The sequence below is a fragment of the Cebus imitator genome, unplaced genomic scaffold (assembly GCF_001604975.1).
Source record: "Cebus imitator isolate Cc_AM_T3 unplaced genomic scaffold, Cebus_imitator-1.0 Scaffold80, whole genome shotgun sequence".
NCBI lineage: Eukaryota > Metazoa > Chordata > Mammalia > Primates > Cebidae > Cebus > Cebus imitator.
Genome location: NW_016107395.1, coordinates 702,872 through 720,842, shown reverse-complemented (window position 1 = coordinate 720,842; position 17,971 = coordinate 702,872). Strand labels below are relative to the sequence as shown.

At 36.3% G+C, this 17,971-nt stretch overlaps 1 protein-coding gene across 1 annotated transcript in view; it reads left to right on the top strand.

Annotated features, from left to right (window-relative positions):
* The window catches only part of C6 (complement C6), a 69,471-nt gene that overhangs the window by 37,836 nt on the left and 13,664 nt on the right, over nt 1–17,971 (top strand). Inside the window, exons 10-13 of the mRNA XM_017533130.2 lie at nt 9,920–10,086; nt 13,396–13,621; nt 14,489–14,660; nt 14,933–15,044. Of these exons, the coding sequence (XP_017388619.1) occupies nt 9,920–10,086; nt 13,396–13,621; nt 14,489–14,660; nt 14,933–15,044 (677 nt within the window). The remainder of the gene's footprint in view (nt 1–9,919; nt 10,087–13,395; nt 13,622–14,488; nt 14,661–14,932; nt 15,045–17,971) is intronic.

Here is a 17,971-nt window from a genome sequence, read left to right as displayed (position 1 = left end):
TTATGAGAGGAATCTTCTCTATGGAAAACCTGATTCATGAAACCTTCATACTTGGAACATGTCATGGTTCCACATGGCCTTAAGCATAAGTTCCTGTCCTTCTCTGCATAGCTAAACTTTATGCAGCCTCCTAAACAAGTCAGGCTCTCTCCTATGCCTTGCCATTATAAATAACTCCTTCCTCTCTGTAAAATTCCATTTCCTTATTTTGCCTGACTGCTCAGATTAAATGGAAGCAGAATCACAGAAATTCCCAAATTTGAAGCCTACCTTCTCATGGGGAAAACAGACAAAAAAAACAAATATAATATTTACTATAATAAAAAATAATTTTAAATACAGTATCAGAAAAGATAGATGGTCTACATATACATGATTTTGTTATGCATAAGCCATATGAAAGAACTAGCCTGACAATTGCATATTCCCATTATAGCAAAAAAGAAAAAGAGGGCAAAAAGGCATATAGCATGAAAAACAAATAATCTGGCGATATTAACCAAAATATGAATTCAGATTCTATATCAGTTTATCATGCAGTAGAATAATTTAATGAGTATGAGTTCAGTAAACAAATCAAGAACTCAGAGATAAAAAAGATTCAGTATAAGAATTAATTAAGGATGATCCAAGATGGTTGAACAGGAACAGCTCTGGAGTGCAGTTCCCAGCAAAAATGCAGAGGGTGAGTGATCACTGCACTTCCAAATGAAATTTTACTGCCCACAGACCAGAAGATTCCCAGGCAAAAAAGTACCACAAGTCTCCAGTGCGGCTGCTTCAGGGTCTCCACACAAAAACTCACACAAACCTGGGCACCATTTCAGCTGCCGACTGGAATGCCTGGGAGACAAAATCGCCGTTCAACTGAAAAAAAAAAGGGGGCTGAAACAGGGAGCCACCTCCACAAAGACCAGCAATCTGAAACCCTCTGGGTTGAGAGTTTCACAGCACACACAGCTGGACCCAGGATGGTCCAGATCTGTGGGGGAACAGGCGTCCGCCATTATCAAGACAGTTCACCACTACCGAGGCAGTCCGCCATTACTGAGGCAGTCCACCATTACCCAGGTAGTCTGCCATTACCGAGGCAGTCCGCCATTACAGAGGCAGTCCGCCATTACTGAGGGAGACTGTGATTACCAAGGTAGTTTTAACTATACCCCTATAAACAAAACTGAAAGAAAGTTCACACAGCAGCTAGGCAGAGCCCACAGCAGCTCAGCAACACCTCTGCTGAAAGACTATGACTAGGCTACATCCTTGCTGGGCAGGGTATCTCTGAAAAAAGGCAGAAGCATGACAGGAACTTACAAATAAAGCCCCACATTCCCAGAACAGAGCACCTGGGGAAAAAAAAGGAAGTTATGAGTTCCACTGCAGCAGACTTAAATGTATCTGCCCAGCAGCTCTGAACAGAACAATGGAGCTCACAGCTCAGGACTTGAGCTCCTATAAGGGACAGACTGTCTCCTCAAGCAGCTCTCCAACCCCTGTATATCCAGAGACACCTCATAAAGGAGAGCTCAGGCTGATATCTGGCGGGTATCCTTCTGGGACGAAGATAACAGAAGAAGAAACTGGCAGCAACCCATATTGTTCTGCAACTGCTGTAGGTGACCCCCAGGCAAGCAGGGTCTGGAGTGGACCTCCAGCAGTCCTACAGCAGAGGGGCCTGTTAGAAGAAAAACTAAGAAACAGAAAGAAATAACTTCATCATCAACCAAAAGGATGTCGAGACCCCATCTGAAAGCCACCAACCACAAAGACCGCAGGTAGATAAATCCACAAAGATGGGAAGAAACTAGCACAAAAAGGATGAAAACAAAACCAGAACACCTCTCCTCCTCCAAGAGATCACAACTCCTCACCAGCAAGGGAACAAGGCTGGATGGATAATGAGTCTGATGAATTGACAGAAACAGGCTTCCGAAGGTGGGTAATAACAAACTTCTCCGAGTTAAAAGAACATGTTCTAACACAATGCAAAGAAACTAAGAACCTTGAAAAAAGATTTGACAAAATGCTAACAAGAATGAACAGCTTAGAGAGGAATATAAATGAATTGATGGAGCTGAAAAACACAACACGACAACTTCGCGAAGCATGCACAAGTTTCAACAGCTGAATTGACCAAACAGAAGAAAGGATATCAGAGATTGAAGATCAACTCAATGAAATAAAATGAGAAAGCAAGATAAAAAAAAAAAAGAGTAAAAAGAAATGAACAAAGTCTCCAAGAAATATGGGATTATGTGAAAAGACCTAATCTACATTTGATAGGTATACCTGAATGTGACGGAGAGAACGAATCCAAGCTGGAAAACACTCTTCAGGATATTATCCAGGAAAACTTCCCCAACCTAGCAAGGCAAGCCAATATTTAAGTCCAAGAAATTCAGAGAACACCACAAAGATATTCTTCAAGAAGAGCAACCCCAAGGCACATAATCATCAGATTCACCAGGGTTGAAATGAAGGAGAAAATACTAAGGGCAGCCAGAGAGAAAGGTCAGGTTATTAGATCCATGTCCTTTGAATCTTCCTCACAAAGAGGCCGTGCCCTTTTTTGTCTACCACTCTTTCTCGAGACTACCTTACCTTCTTGAGGCTTTAGGAAACCCCTGCCAGATTTCTGTACATCACAGTGAAATGTGAGGGCCTTGAGACTACCACAGGAACCACTTGCTTGGGTGGCCATGTTGGATATAAAAGATTCTCTATAAGGCTTGCCATTCCCATTCTACTTGAGAAGATCAAATGTACATGAGAGGACTTCAAAAAGTTCACAGGGAACTAGAATTAAAAATAGAAAATATAAACTTTATTTATCAACATAAGTTTCATAAAGCTCAAGACACATTTGTAAATGATAACAGCCATCTAGTCCATCCCTAAAGAACTGAGGGTCCTAGGAATTTAATGGTGTCAATTCACATTAATAACTGAAAAAAATGGATGCCTTTTAAAGATATTTTTAAGATTAGAAAACAAAAAGAAGTCAGAAGGCCTTAAAGAAGGACTGAAAGGTGGATATCTAATAATTTCCCATCTAAACTCTCACAAAATCGCCCTTGTTTGATTAGAGGAATGAGTAGGAGCATTATCACGGTAGAGAAGGACTCTGTGATAAAGCTTTCCTGGGCATTTTTCTGCTAAAAGTTTGGTTGTCTCAAAACACTCTCATAAGAAGATGCTATTATTCTTTGACCCTTCAGAAAATTAACAAGCAGAATGCCTTGAGCATCCCACAAAACCATTTCCATGACCTTTGCTCTTGACTAGGCCAGTTTTGCTTTGGTTGGGCCACTTCCACCTCTTGGTAGCCATTACTTTGATTGTACTTTGTCTTCAGGACCATAATGGTAAATCCATTTTTCATCTCTTGTGTACATTTCTTTTTTAAAAAATGCTTCAGGATCTGATCCTACATGTTTAAAATTTTTATTAAAAGCTCTGCTCTTGTCTGCAGCTGATCTGGGCACAATAGTTCTGGCAACCACTGAGTGGGCAGTTTGCTCATCTTTAATTTTTCAGATTGTGTAGACTGAACTAATTGAGATTTCTACAGTGTTGGCTATTGTTTTCACTGTTAATCATTACTCCTCTTCAATTAGGGCATGAACAAGGTAAATTTTTTCCTCACAAATTCATGCAGATGGTCTACTGCTAGGAGTTTTCTCTTCAAAATTCTTTCTTCCCTTCCTACAATGAGTTATGACTCTGAAAACTGCTGACTGCCTTGCATTATTGTCCCCATAAACTTTTCCTAAGGCATCAGTAATTTCACTATTCTTCCACCCAAGCTTTACCATAAATTTGATGTTTGGTCTTACGTTTACTTTAGAAGAATTCAAGTTGCTCTGATTAGGTATTCTTTTCAAACTGCTATCTTATCCTTCTTTGTGCCTCAAACTAGATTTTATTCAGCCATGTAATGGTAAGTTATTATAAATTTATTTTTGTGCAAAAAAAATTGAAAGCCATGCATTTTTTTCATAATACACATTTTCCATTAACTTATTGAAGAGCCTCTTATGAGTTTCTATCAAATTTCTCTTGTCAAACTATTCTTTCCAAGATTTCCCCAAAGTGGTAGAATCTTAGACCTGCACTAAGGAATCCACAAAGTCTATATTTTAGTTACCACATGTCCAATATTCCCCATTCTCCCAGCTGCTGAAAATCTTTTCTACTTTTGAGAAGGAAAATGGCTATTTTATATATTCTTTATCATTTTATGGTCAATGTTACAAATTCTATTATTCTGAATCCTAAAATATTTGGCTCTTGATATTTTAGTTCAAGTGTTAAGAAATCAAGAATTATTTTTCTCTCTCAAAAGCCTGGCCCTTGACATTAAAAATCCTAGCCTTCAAATCTATGATTTTTGCTAGATTTATAAAAGTATACTTGTGAGCTCAAAAGACAAAATTTTACTCTTTTTCTCTCTCGATTCTTTCCAGGCTGAGGCTGTAAATATAGAAAGCCCATGATTCCACTTCAGTTATAAGAGAAATAATAGAGATTTAAAAATATAAAAAGACATATAAAAATTAATATTAAAATATTAATCCAGGCCAGGCATGGTGGCTCACTCCTGTAATCCCAGAACTTTGGGAGGCCGAGGTGGACAGATCTTGAGGTCAGGAGATCTAGACCATCCGTGCCAACACAGTGAAACCCTGTCTCTACTAAAAATACAAAAAAATAGCTGGGTGTGATGGCGTGAATCTGTAATCCCAGCTACTTGGGAGGCTCAGGCAGGAGAATCACTTGAACCCAGGAGGCGGAGACTGCAGTGAGCTGAGAGTGTGCCACTGCACTCCAACCTGGCAACAGAGTGAGACTCCATCTCAATATCTATCTATCTGTCTATCTCCAATACATAATTAATTAATCCAATACATAAATATAGAGCCCTGGAGTAAAGAAACATAAGCAAAGATGAGGCAATGAGAACTGGATTCATTTAATATATAAAACTAAGACTAAACAATAAGGGGAATAATTATTGTGTTTTTCTGTGTTGCTTAAGTGTTTATATGCTAAAGATATAATAGCTATTTTGAAGTAACAAAATCTTGAAATTGTAATTTTTACCAGGAGGCCTTACCTGATTACCATCTCTATTGTTATTCATAATTAAGGTTAGGCACCCTCCTATATGTACTCACTGCAACCTGCATGCACACCATCATAGCACTCATCACACTGTATTATGTTTGCTTTCTATTTCCTCCACAGTATGCAAATTCAGGACAATGACATGGTCTTTATGTCCTCAATACTTTGTACCATGTCTAGCACATTATAAATATTTAATAGATGTGCTCAATGAACACGTGAATGCTTGAAAGAATAAATGAATGGATAATTAACATTTATTGAACTCTTACTATGCTCTGGGCATTGTCCTAAGTGTTTTGTGTGTGTTAACTTCTAATTCTCACAACAACCCCATAAGACTGGTACAAATTATTACCCCTATTTTATAGATGAGGAAACATAGGCACAGAGAGGAAAAGCATGATTATGTAAATGAATAAATGAGTGTTTCTATTTGGCTTGAGCATAAATTTTTTGAAATAAAGCTGAGAAGGTAGGTTTGGTCCATATTAAACAGGGCTTGTGTGCCTTGCTAAAAAATATAGACTTACTCCTAGTAAATTTGTCATTATCCCACATTTGATCTAAAAAATGTTAATAGGTGTTGCATATGAAAAGGGAGTTCCATTTTTAAATTGAAAAACTTTGAGTGTAACAGTGTTAAAGAGAAATTCTCAGAGCTTTTCAAATTATAAAGAGCATTGTGATATTTTAAGAAGCTGAAATAGTACGCAGTTTTCCCTTAAAATACCTTGCCAAGAAATTCACAGACTTAGTATTGAGCAGAACACGCTAATGGAGTGATTCAGTGGGAAAACAGTAAAAATTATTAAGCAGGAAAGTAAATGTTATTTATAGAAATTATTTCTAGCTGTGATATATTAAATTCATTGCATATTAACTAAATTTTCAGGCTAGACTATATTCAAGTGTTGGCTCTACTATTGATTGGCTCTGTAATCAACATCAAGAATTTAATCTTTTTTCTTGTAAGGAAAATAAAAATAATAGTATTTACTTCATATGCTTACTGTGAGAATTAAATAAACCATCCATATAAATTGATGAGCACAAAGCCCAGCCTATACTAAATATTCAATTCATGTCTGCTATAATTATTTTGTAGTTGCCCAAGTGGCATGCAGTAAAGGCATATAAATAGGAAAATTGTAGTTGAAATTGTAAAATAAGCAAAAAAATTGAATAAACATGTCACAAAACAACATATTTAAATAACCAATAAACAAGAAAAGATGATCAAGATAACTGGGAATCCAAAGGATAAAAAGTTAAAACCATAAAATACCACCTCGTGCAAATGGTGAAAAAATTTTAATTAACAAGTATTGGCAGTAGAACTTCACAACCTGCCATACACTGCTGGTAGGAGTATAAATTATTAATACCATTTTGGAAACTATTTGGCATTATCCACTAAAGTGAAATATAAATGCACACACACTTATTTATGACTTAGAAACTCTATTACTAGGTGTGCACCAAGAGAAATATGCACAAACATGGAGCAAAAATAAGAATATTCAAAGCAGCATTATTCATTTATTGGATATAATTCAAACGTCTAACAAGAGTAAAATGGATAAATTATGATATGAATTAACTACTGCTACAAACAAAGTAGACAAATGTCACAAACATAAAACTGAGCAAAAGGAAGCAGGCACAAAATGGTACATGTGTTAAAACTTTATGTATAAAGTTTAAAATATGCAAATCTAATCTATAGCAATAATAATAAAATTGGCATTTGCATTTGAGGATGGAATAATGACTGGATGAAAGTATGAAGGAGGCTTTTGGGTGTTGCTAGAGTTCTATTTCTAGATATGGGCAGTGATTATATGAGTGTGCTCACTTTTTACAAATAATTGAGCTGTATGCTTAATGATTTGTGTACATTTGTGTCAATATGTAAGTAATTTTAAGTAAACTTCAGCATAAAAGTTTACTTAAAATGTAAGAAAATATTAGGCCCGATCTCTTCTGATCTTGGAAGCTAAGCAGGGTCGGGCCTGGTTAGTACTTGGATGGGAGGCCGCTTGGGAATACTGGGTTGCTATAGGCTTTAAAATAATAATAATAATTAATAAATAATTAAAAAAGAAAGAAAATACTAGGCTATAATCAGGGCTACTTAGGAAACTGAGTTAATTTAGAGGAATTGACATGAGAAAATATCAAATATGGACCCTAGTTTTCAGCCTGTAGAAACAAGAGGATACTGCAATGTTAGACTATTGTAATAGGCTCCAAACTGATTTTTCAAACATCCATTGCTTCCCAGCTGACACAGCACTGCTAATATTCCTGAATCATTTTAAATCCCCACCTCAAAACCTTTCATTGTTTCCAGAAAATGCAACTGTTTCTAAACCTGAAGAATGAAGTCTAATTTCTTTGGCTTTACATCCAGATTCTCTCAATTTTTCTGTTCTTCCCCCTCCCTGGGCCTTCCACTTCAACTCTAACTGATGCTTATTTATATGTGCTGTCTCCAGAGCATGGCACATCTGCCCTGACTCCAAGTCCTTGTCCATGTACATCCATGGCTTAGAAGGCCATCATCTCCCTGATATTAGGGCCATCATCGCCCTAATAAGTCTCACCTTTCCTTCCAGGAACACGTTAGTCTTCCTTCAGATCACCACCCTAATTGCCAAAGATGACAGAATTATTTCACTTTCCTAACTAGGTAATCATTGTTTTTACCATTAAGTAATACTTAGCAAAAAACTGTTTTATTGGTCTTTAATTTCCTTTCTTTTCTTCCATTTTGCCTCCCTCTCTACCTCCCTCTCCCCTTTCTACCTTCCTTCCTTTCTTCTTTTCCATCCTTTTTTATGTCTCCATGGTCTTGCTAGCATATTTATGTACCTATTCCATAAACTCACTGAGAGTGTCAGTTCTTAACATGATATTTTATATCTATCTGGGCCTGGCATATAGAAGATCCTCAAAAAATGTTTATTGATAACAATTTGCCTAAAGTCAAAGACACAGACACACTGAAGAGCAAAACACACACACAAGAACATAGATTTGCCTATTTCTAACCCTGAGCCAGTTCAATTAAATTATTAGACTTCAAACTTTTCAAATCTGTAATTTTATCATTAAAATTTTTTGAGGTACCATGGAAACAACACAGAAAGAAAGAAAAAAGAAAAAAAATTTTTTGAGGATATATCACTAATATGTATATTTTTACTAAAGAATTATATAATTGAATTATTCAAAAATGTGCATTAAAATATGTAAATGTAAAAGTTGACTTTTTAAAAAAATAGTGTATATGAAACAGAATTTTTATCTTCTTCATAGTAGTGGCTACAAACATTTAAGAACAAAGTTCATTGATAAATCCATATGTTACAAAAGCTTCTTGAAATTTTCTGACATGCTTTGATGAGCTTCAGTGTTCATCTTATGATGTGGCTTCTGAGAAGACTGCAGAAGTAGAAATATTCATTCTGTCTTTCACTAGTTTTTTTCTTATATTTGCATTATTGACATTATCTTTGATCTGCATTTTCTTTCTGGAATCATTTTAAGCCACTTGTTCACTTGTAAGAGTAAGCTAAGGGGACAGTTAACAGACTTACTCTTTCTTCAGTATCCCATGCCCTTCACAGATAACCCGTACCAGTGTCAGTCTATTTATGAAACACATGATATCAATCTAAATATGAATTAACATGGCAAAGCCACTGTCAATCTATACATGATATATTGGCAAATCCTAATTTGTCTATTTTTATATGAAAAATAAATACAAAAACCTCTAAAACTTTCATTGTATACATTTGTTTTGTTACACCTTGTACCTGTGTTTTCTTACACACTTCACTTTAAAAGCAGGCATACCATTTTCTTCATAGGAAGAGGATTTCATCCATTCTTCCAATCATTCTAGACTATCTTACTGTAGAAGTTCTGAAGAGTGGGGGCATAGCTAATTCTTACTGGTAGACACCAAATTAATGCCACTAACCATCACCCATATCAGTAGCCTTTGTATTTGCTATTATTTCTTACTACCATTCCTTATTACTCAGTCTCTATCCATGTTAGTTAAAGTTATAATTTGGTTAATGGAAATTATTTTGGAAATTTGTATGAAAAAATTGTTCTATATACTTTAACAGTAAATGTCACTGTATCTAAAGAAACATTGTGCCAACTCTTAACCTGATGGTTAATTTTTTTTCTGTGTTACTTGTGCTTTACCTCTGTCTTTAAGTATAAAATCATTCTACCATTTTTTCCCTGTAATTGGAAGTTTCCGCATGACAGTCAATTGATTGGCTACCAGAAACCATGTGATGTAGGTTATTCTGAGCACCCAAAACTTATGCTAACATAAATCAGAAGCAGGAAGCCTGGCATGAAAGAGTAGGGGACAGAGTAGTCAAGGACTCGGCTGTATTTGCATCCCAGTCCTGTCTCTTAGTAACTTTGTGGTCCGGGACAAATTACTTTCAGCTTCAATGTTCATGTTTATAATAATATCTACTTCTCAGGGTTGTCATGAGAATTATATAAGATAATGTGTGTAAAGTGTCTGACATCTACCAGACACCTAATAAATAGTAGCTGTTAGTGCTGTTATTGTTATTTCTATTATTAAACTCCCTACAGGGAGGAGTGTTACCTTGCTTTTTCACTTGGCTTACTTAATGTAGCTATGCACTGTATCATCTACTTTTTCCTTCTGTGCAAATAGGCTGGTTTTTTAGAATAGGAATTTGCACTAAAATTAAATGGGTATTTTTATCAAAACACCCTGCAGGTTCATTTTTGCAGGGAGCAGAGAAATCCATATCCCTGACTCGAGGTGGAAGGAGTGAGTATGCAGCAGCTTTGGCATGGGAGAAAGGGAGCTCTGGTCTGGAGGAGAAGACATTTTCTGAGTGGTTAGAATCAGTGAAGGAAAATCCTGTGGTGGTTGACTTTGAGGTAAGAAAAAAATTATTCCAGGTAAGAGACCTAAAGTAGTTCTCTAGCAGCCCAATATGCACATCACACTATTTGTTTTCCATTTTCATTTCAGACAATAAAGGAAATGTCTTTCTTTAGCATTCATGCACAATGTACCTTTTTTTATTATTATACTTTAAGTTCTGGGGTACATGTGCAGACTGTACAGGTTTGCTACATAGATATACACATGCCATAGTGGTTTGCTGCACCTATCAACCCGTTATCTACATTAGGTATTTCTTCTAATGCTATCCCTCTTCTAGACCCCCACCCCCCAATGTCTGATGTTCCCCTCTCTGAGTCCAAGGGTTCTCATTATTCAACTCCCACTTATGAGCAAGAACATGCGATGTTTTGTTTTCTGTTCTTGTGTTAATTTGCTGAGAATGATGGTTTCCAGTTTCATTCATGTCCCTGCAAAGGACATGAACTCATCATTTTTATGGCTGCATAGTATTCCGTGGTGTATATGTGCCACATTTTGTTTATCCAGTCTATCCTTGATGGGCATTGAAGTTGGTTCCAAGTCTTTGCTATTGTGAACAGAGCTGCAATAAACATACATGTGCATGTGTCTTTATGGTAGAATGATTTATAATCCTTTTATAAATAGAAGTATATACCCAGTAATCAGATTGCTAGGTCAAATGCTATTTCTAGTTCTAGATCCTTGAGGAATCACCACACTGTCTTCCACAATGGTTGAATTAATTTACACTCCCTTCAACAGTGTAAAAGTCTTCCTAATTCTCTACATCCTCTTCAGCATCTCTTGTTTCTTGACTTTTTAATGATCACCATTCTAACTGGTATGAGATTGGATCTCATCGTGGTTTTGATTTGCATTTCTCTGATGACCAGTGATGATGAGCTTCGTTTCATACGTTTATTGGCTGCATAAATGTCTTCTTTTGAAAAGCGCCTGCTCATATCCTTTGCCTACTTTTTGATAGGGTTATTTGTTTTTGTTTTGTAAATTTAAATTCTTTGTAGATTCAGGATATTAGCCCTTAGTTAGATGGATAGATGGCAAAAATTTTCTCGTATTCTGTAGGTTGCGTGTTCACGCTGATGATAGCTTCTTTTGCTGTGCAGAAGCTCTTTAGTTTAATTAGATCCCATTTGTCTATGTTGGCTTTTATTGCCATTGCTTTTGATGTTTCAGTCATGAAGTCTTTGTCCTGAATGGTATTGCCTAGGTTTTCTTTTATGGTTTTTATGGTTGTAGGTCTTACATTTAAGTCTTTAATCCATCTTGAGTTAATTTTTTTATAAGGTGTAAGGAAGGGATCCAGTTTCAACTTTCTGCATACGGCTAGCCAGTTTTCCCAACACATTTATTAAATAGGGAATCCTTTCTCCATTGCATGGTGTCAGGTTTGTCAAGGATCAGATGGTTGTAGATGTGTGGTGGTATTTCTGAGGCTTCTGTTCTGTTCCATTGGTCTGTATACCTGATGTGGTACCAGTACCATGCTGTTTTGGTTACTGTAGACTTGTTTGAAGTCACATAGTGTGATGCCTCCAGTTTTGTTCTTTTTGCTTAGAATTGTCTTGGCTGTGTGGGCTCCTTTATCATTCAATATAAAATTTAAAGCAGTTTTTTTCTAATTCTATGAAGAAAGTCAATGGTAGCTTGATGGGAATAACATTGAATCTATAAATTACTTTGGGCAGTATGGCCATTTTCACAATATTTATTCTTCCTAACCATGATCATGGAATGTTTTTCTGTTTGTTTGTGTCCTCTCATTTCCTTGAGCAGTGGTTTACAGTTCTCCTTGAAGAGGTCCTTCACATCCCTTGTAAGTTGTACTCTTAGGTATTTTATTCTCTTTGTAGCAATTGTGAATGGAAGTTCACTCATGATTTGGCTCTCTATTATTGGCGTATAGGAATGCTTGTGATTTTTGCACATTGATTTTGTATCCTGAGACTTTGCTGAAGTTGCTTAGCAGCTGAAGGAGATTCTGGGCTGAGGCGATGGGGTTTTCTAAATATGCAATCGTGTCATCTGCAAACAGACAATTTGACGTTCTCTTTTCCTAACTGAATATCCTTTATTTCTTTCTCTTGCCTGATTGCCCTGGCCAGAACTTCCTTAAACGTTAAATCCATCACTTTTGCTATTAAAACAAGCATTCTACAGTATGGTATTTAGAATTCCTGGCATGCAGGAAACACCAGGAAATGGAACTTAGTGAATAAAAATGCTCAAACTTGCCTTGGGTAGTACTTTTATTTTTCCATGTATACAATAAATCTGGTTTGTGTTTTTCTTGCAACTCTTTGATGAACACCCCTGTCTTCATTTGTAGCTCTATGAGATAAATGAGATTTTAGATCCATTTGACTTCCTGTTTCTACTACTACTAATTGAATTTACTATTTTTGTATTTGTTGTAATTGCATTAAAAGGTGAGATTTATTATTTATGGAATACTTTACCCACATATCAGCCATATGTCATTTAGAACCTGTTTTGCCCAAAACATATTCACATTTTTAAATGGCCTCCAAAGAAGCCATTATGTTCATTTTATTTAAATGAAGATAAAATAGTTCAATCATTATGAAAATAGAATCATTTACGTGCAGCGTGAAGATGTATTGGGCTCTGCAGGTTATGGGAGAAAAATGAGACCCAGCTGCCCTTCTGGGTACTTGCAAGTCATATTGCACTAGACAGTCATTTCTTTGAGGTTTTACAATGTTAATAAAATGAGCCGTGATTTATCCATTAACTACATTATTTGTTACTGTAATTCTTCCATTTATCCTACTGGCAAGTTTATTTCTTCATTTTCTCCCACTCCACATTTTCTCATCTAACTCCAACAAAAGCAAAAACTGTCCCTGGAAATAAAGGACATTGAAAGTCTCTCTTATCCTCTCTAGATTTTTGCTGCTTGAATCAAATTTAATGAGGTTTCAGTAGAGCAGTAAAGAGTTAACCTAACGCTTGGTCACCTAGCCCAGTGCTTTGATGCTTACATGGGATATTTAATAAATAACATGACATACAACCAAGTAAGCAACACTTCCCATGTAGCTTCCTTCATAGTAAAATTTCAGGGAAGGTAATTGCCATATACATCACACCTGTCCACAAGTAGAAGGCTTTTGCCTGCTAGTTCAATAAGTGGCAATACTATATTCTTCAACAGTCTCTTTGAAGTGTAGAATTTTCAGTCTCTCCCTCTCATTTCATGAGAGCTGGGCAGTAATGGCAACCTATTACTAAAGGGGATGTGACTGGACCTCCTCTCTCCCATTTGCTTATAGCTTGCCCCCATTGTGGACTTGGTAAGAAACATCCCCTGTGCAGTGACAAAACGGAACAACCTCAGGAAAGCTTTCCAGGAGTATGCAGCCAAGTTCGATCCTTGCCAGTGTGCTCCATGCCCTAATAATGGCCGACCCACCCTCTCAGGGACTGAATGTCTGTGTGTGTGTCAGAGCGGCACCTATGGTGAGAGCTGTGAGAGACGGTCTCCAGATTATAAATCCAGTAAGTATCAGGAATCTGTTGTGAGGTAGACACGTTTTCCCCTTCAAAGAATATTCTAAGTTGGTCAATTAAAAAGAAACAAAACTTCTATTAGGATCCTCCACCTTGTACAGGCTCACAAGGAAGATAAACCTGCAAAAAGTGTGAGTCTCAGCTGTAAACTACCAGCTATGTGACCTTGGGAAAGTTACCTAGTTTCCCTATGCCTCAATCTGTTCATCCATAAAATGGGGATAACATCAGTATCTATCTAAGGAATACAAATGTATTATATATGTATCTCAAAAAATACGTGCACAATGCTCAAAACATAAAAAATCAAACATAACATAAAATATGTAATACTAATATTATAAGCCTCTTATGTATTGTAATATAGAAGAAGGATGGCTTTGTAATGAAAGATAAATTAAGCGACAATCAAAGTTTTCATACAGGACTAAGTAATGTTCATAGTTACCTCAAATCCTCCTTAGAAACAGGATAAGGCATGGGAGTAAGAATATATTCTACCACAATTAAAAATGTAATTTAATATGCATCTATTAAGAAGATGTTCATGTTTATACATATATGAGTGCACATTTTTAAAAGGTCTCCAAAGCAAAGAGTACAGAGGTTAACAGTTGAAAATAATTCATAATGGTTGCCATTTTATTTAGGCTTGTGGGAACAAAGCCTAAAAGGAAATCAGGCAATGTATCAGACCCCTTCCACAGGTAATTTCTTTTAATCCTCAGAATAACCCTATCAGATTCCACAAAGGAAATCACTTAGCTAAAAAGTGAGGAAACCAGGCTGGCTTTGCTTCAAAACCCAAATTCAGCTGCCCCATGATCCATGGGGGTGAGTCTTCCTTTGTTCCAGATGCGGTAGATGGACACTGGGGCTGTTGGTCTTCCTGGAGTACCTGTGGTGCTACTTATAAGAGATCAAGAACCCGAGAATGCAATAACCCTGCCCCACAACGAGGAGGGAAACGCTGTGAGGGGGAGAAGCAACAAGAGGAAGACTGCACATTTTCAATCATGGAAAACAAGTAAGGCCGGGTAAGGGGAAAGAATGGGTCATTTCCCCCTAACTCTCACTAACATTGAGAGTTCAAATGGTTGTCAGTCTACTGCTAAGTAAAGAAACAATTAGAAGTTTACCTCTGCCAGCACAGAATATTAATGAGGCATTGGGTCTGCTGATCTGCCTTTTTCTGTATATAATGTTTTCTGTTTTATACATATATGTATATAGTATGAATACATGTATACGCATAAACATATACACACATGTACACACATATTTATGTTTCCCTTTTAGTGGACAACCATGTATCAATGATGATGAAGAAATACAAGAGGTCGATCTTCCTGAGATAGAAGCAGATTCTGGGTGTCGTCAGCCAGTTCCTCCGGAAAATGGATTTATCCGGGTCAGCATCCTAATCCTCAATTTTGTTTGTGGTTTTAAAAACCTCGAATAGTATAGATTGCCTTTTAATTGGAGTTATTGTTTTCCTATTTGAATAATATCCTGTTGACTTTAAAAGTACAAAATAATATTTAGAAACACTTTGCCACTCTTCCATCTTAAATTTCTTAGAGATGTCTTCATAGCCAGTTGTTAGACTAAAGAAAAGCAGATTGCTTAGGTTTCTTGGAAAGAGAATAGAACTTCAGTGTAATATAAGATTGTATGACTTGTGAGAATTTGCAAGTAAGATCTGGCTATTTCAGAGTCTGAGCAGATACCCTTATCTAAGGAATGGTTAGAGAAACACACTGTACATTGGCTATAATCATAGGACGTGCTTAGTCTGTACTGTCTTGTTAGGTTAGAAACCTGTAAAACTCTTAAGTTTCAACTTTTTTTATTAAGCCGCAATATGTTTCTAAGATTTTTTTAAAAGCTGAATATCACTGATTTCATTTTTCCTATTCATAGTTTTTCATTTCTGTATATTGGACTCAAAGAGCTGACATCTAGGTTACCTCTACCTAGAGCNTGGCTTTAGACATAAATTTTTCGGGTGATACATGATATCTAAAATTGATCACAGAAGGCATACTTCCTATTTCATCTTACCTTTCTTAAACTTAGTAATATCTTTACATTAATCTGTTCCCAAATATATCACATTTATGATAAAAAATATCAATAACACGCAATTCTTTAAGGCCAACAAATAGTTTTATTCATGGAGTGTAGTCTGGGCTAATGTATCTTCCATATTCACTTATCTTCTGCCCATGCATAAGGACAATGTCTAAAAGTTGATGAGGAGGAAATGATTCAGAAGAAGGTAATTTTATTTAGTCTTTACTCTAGAAAAGAGGTTCTCAAACTCAACAATGCATTGAAGGACCTGTTGAAACACAGATCACTGGGCCTCACTCAAGTTTCTGATCCAGTAGGTCTTGGGAAGGGCACAGAAATGTCCATAGCTAATATGCTCCCAGATAATACTGATGCTGCTAGTTTAGGAGCCATGCTTTGGGAACCAATTCTTTTGAACAACAGTCAGCAATCTATGGCCCAAAGCCTAAATTTGACCTACCACTTAAAAGAAATAAAGTTTTATTTTGATTGGAACACAGCCACATTCATATGTTTACATATCATCTATGGCTACTTTCATACAATAATGGCAGAGGTGAGTAATTTCAACAGACACCATATGGCCTACATCTGACTATCCAGGCCACTTGTAGAAAAAGCTTGCTGCTCCCTGCCCTAGAACATTATCCTTAAAATCACATATTGGCAGATCCAGATGCCAAAATAACTTTTAATCTATTTATGCCAGCTGCATACAAAGACCATTAAAATTATTGACATTCTCATTTTAAAAACACACAAAGGCTTTCAACAGTGATTCATTATCCTTCTAACTCATTTTATAAGGTTAGATTATATATTCCCATTTTCATGGGTAAATCCATTTCTTATTTTACTTTGCTCTTTAACAAATGCCTGGTCTCTGTCTGGCAATAGTTTTCACTCAAATGTAATAAAATTTTAATTTTTCCTAATAAGCACCTTCTGGAATTTCTAGTGGCAAAATGTCCCTTGTATAGATTCAAACAGAAGCAGATATGCCTAATTCCAGGCTACAGCAATGATGTTATTGTACAAAAGTGTATTTATTTAATGAGTAACACACAAATCCAACCTCCGTAGGCAAGTGAAAGGGACTTTTGGCAAGGTTTTCTGTTTAGTCAGTCCACCAGATGTACTTGCCTAGGTTTGATTACTGTAACATATTATGTTACAGATTAAAATAAGAAATATAAACAAAATTTTAAGGCAATAATTTATTTCAGAAGAAATATAAGAAAAAATGTGCAGCCTTTGAATAAAATATCCAAATCATGGGTCCATTTCCCTTAGAAACAAAGCATACCAGTAATAACCAACAGTAGGATAGTAGTTTTGCATCCAGATAATTAAGAATCTTCTAGGAGACAAGTTTAACTGTATGACCAAGTAACAACATAAGCTGACAATTGTGCTTTCACTGTTCTCAAAGTTCCCAACTTCAGTTCTCAGAGAACAACTTCCTAGTCAATTCTTGGTACTTTTACCCCTCTAAGTAAAGGAAAATTGTACTGCATTACTAGCTCCTTAAAAAGGATAATGCTTTGTATTATTTCAGCAAAGAATTAAAGCCCGGCTGTGCCAAGATTTATGAGACAGAGGCCTGGTTGTAGAGTTGCCACTAAAGGGTCAGGGTGGGCTGATAAACGTGATAAGCACCATAAAAATAGAACTTTGCATGAGTTTCCCTCAGAACTGGAAGGACGGTGTGCCTCATGAAACTAGGGAAGTCAAAGATTTTTGCAAAGGACATTCTATTTGAGCTGGGTCTTGAGAGAAGGGAAGAGAGAAGGTGTTGATGATACATGGAACAGCCAAGTGGAGGCATGAAAGAGAAGTTTATGTTCAAAGAATGGCAGGGTTTTGTTTTGCTAGAGCATAGGTTTTATAGGAGGAAATGGCAGGTGAGGGTGGTAAAGTAAGTTAAAATAAATTATTTCAAACTAAGAAGTATAAGACCCACTTTACCTTGAAAATTTTAGTGAAACCCCTCCTCCCACCAACATGATGATAGTTGTACAATCCATTCATTAATTGGGAAAATATATAATGACCAATGGGTTACTAGGAACTGAGTAACGTTTTTAAGTGATCTGCACTCAGTCACAATAGCAACTGTATATGTTTGCTTTAGATGTAAGACATATTATTTATTCAGTTTATAGTGACTATATGGTGAGTATATGGTTTTTCTATTCTAGCAAGAGTAGTACATCCTGTATATAAAGTTTTTTGGTTTCTTCTTTTTTTTTTTTTTTTTTT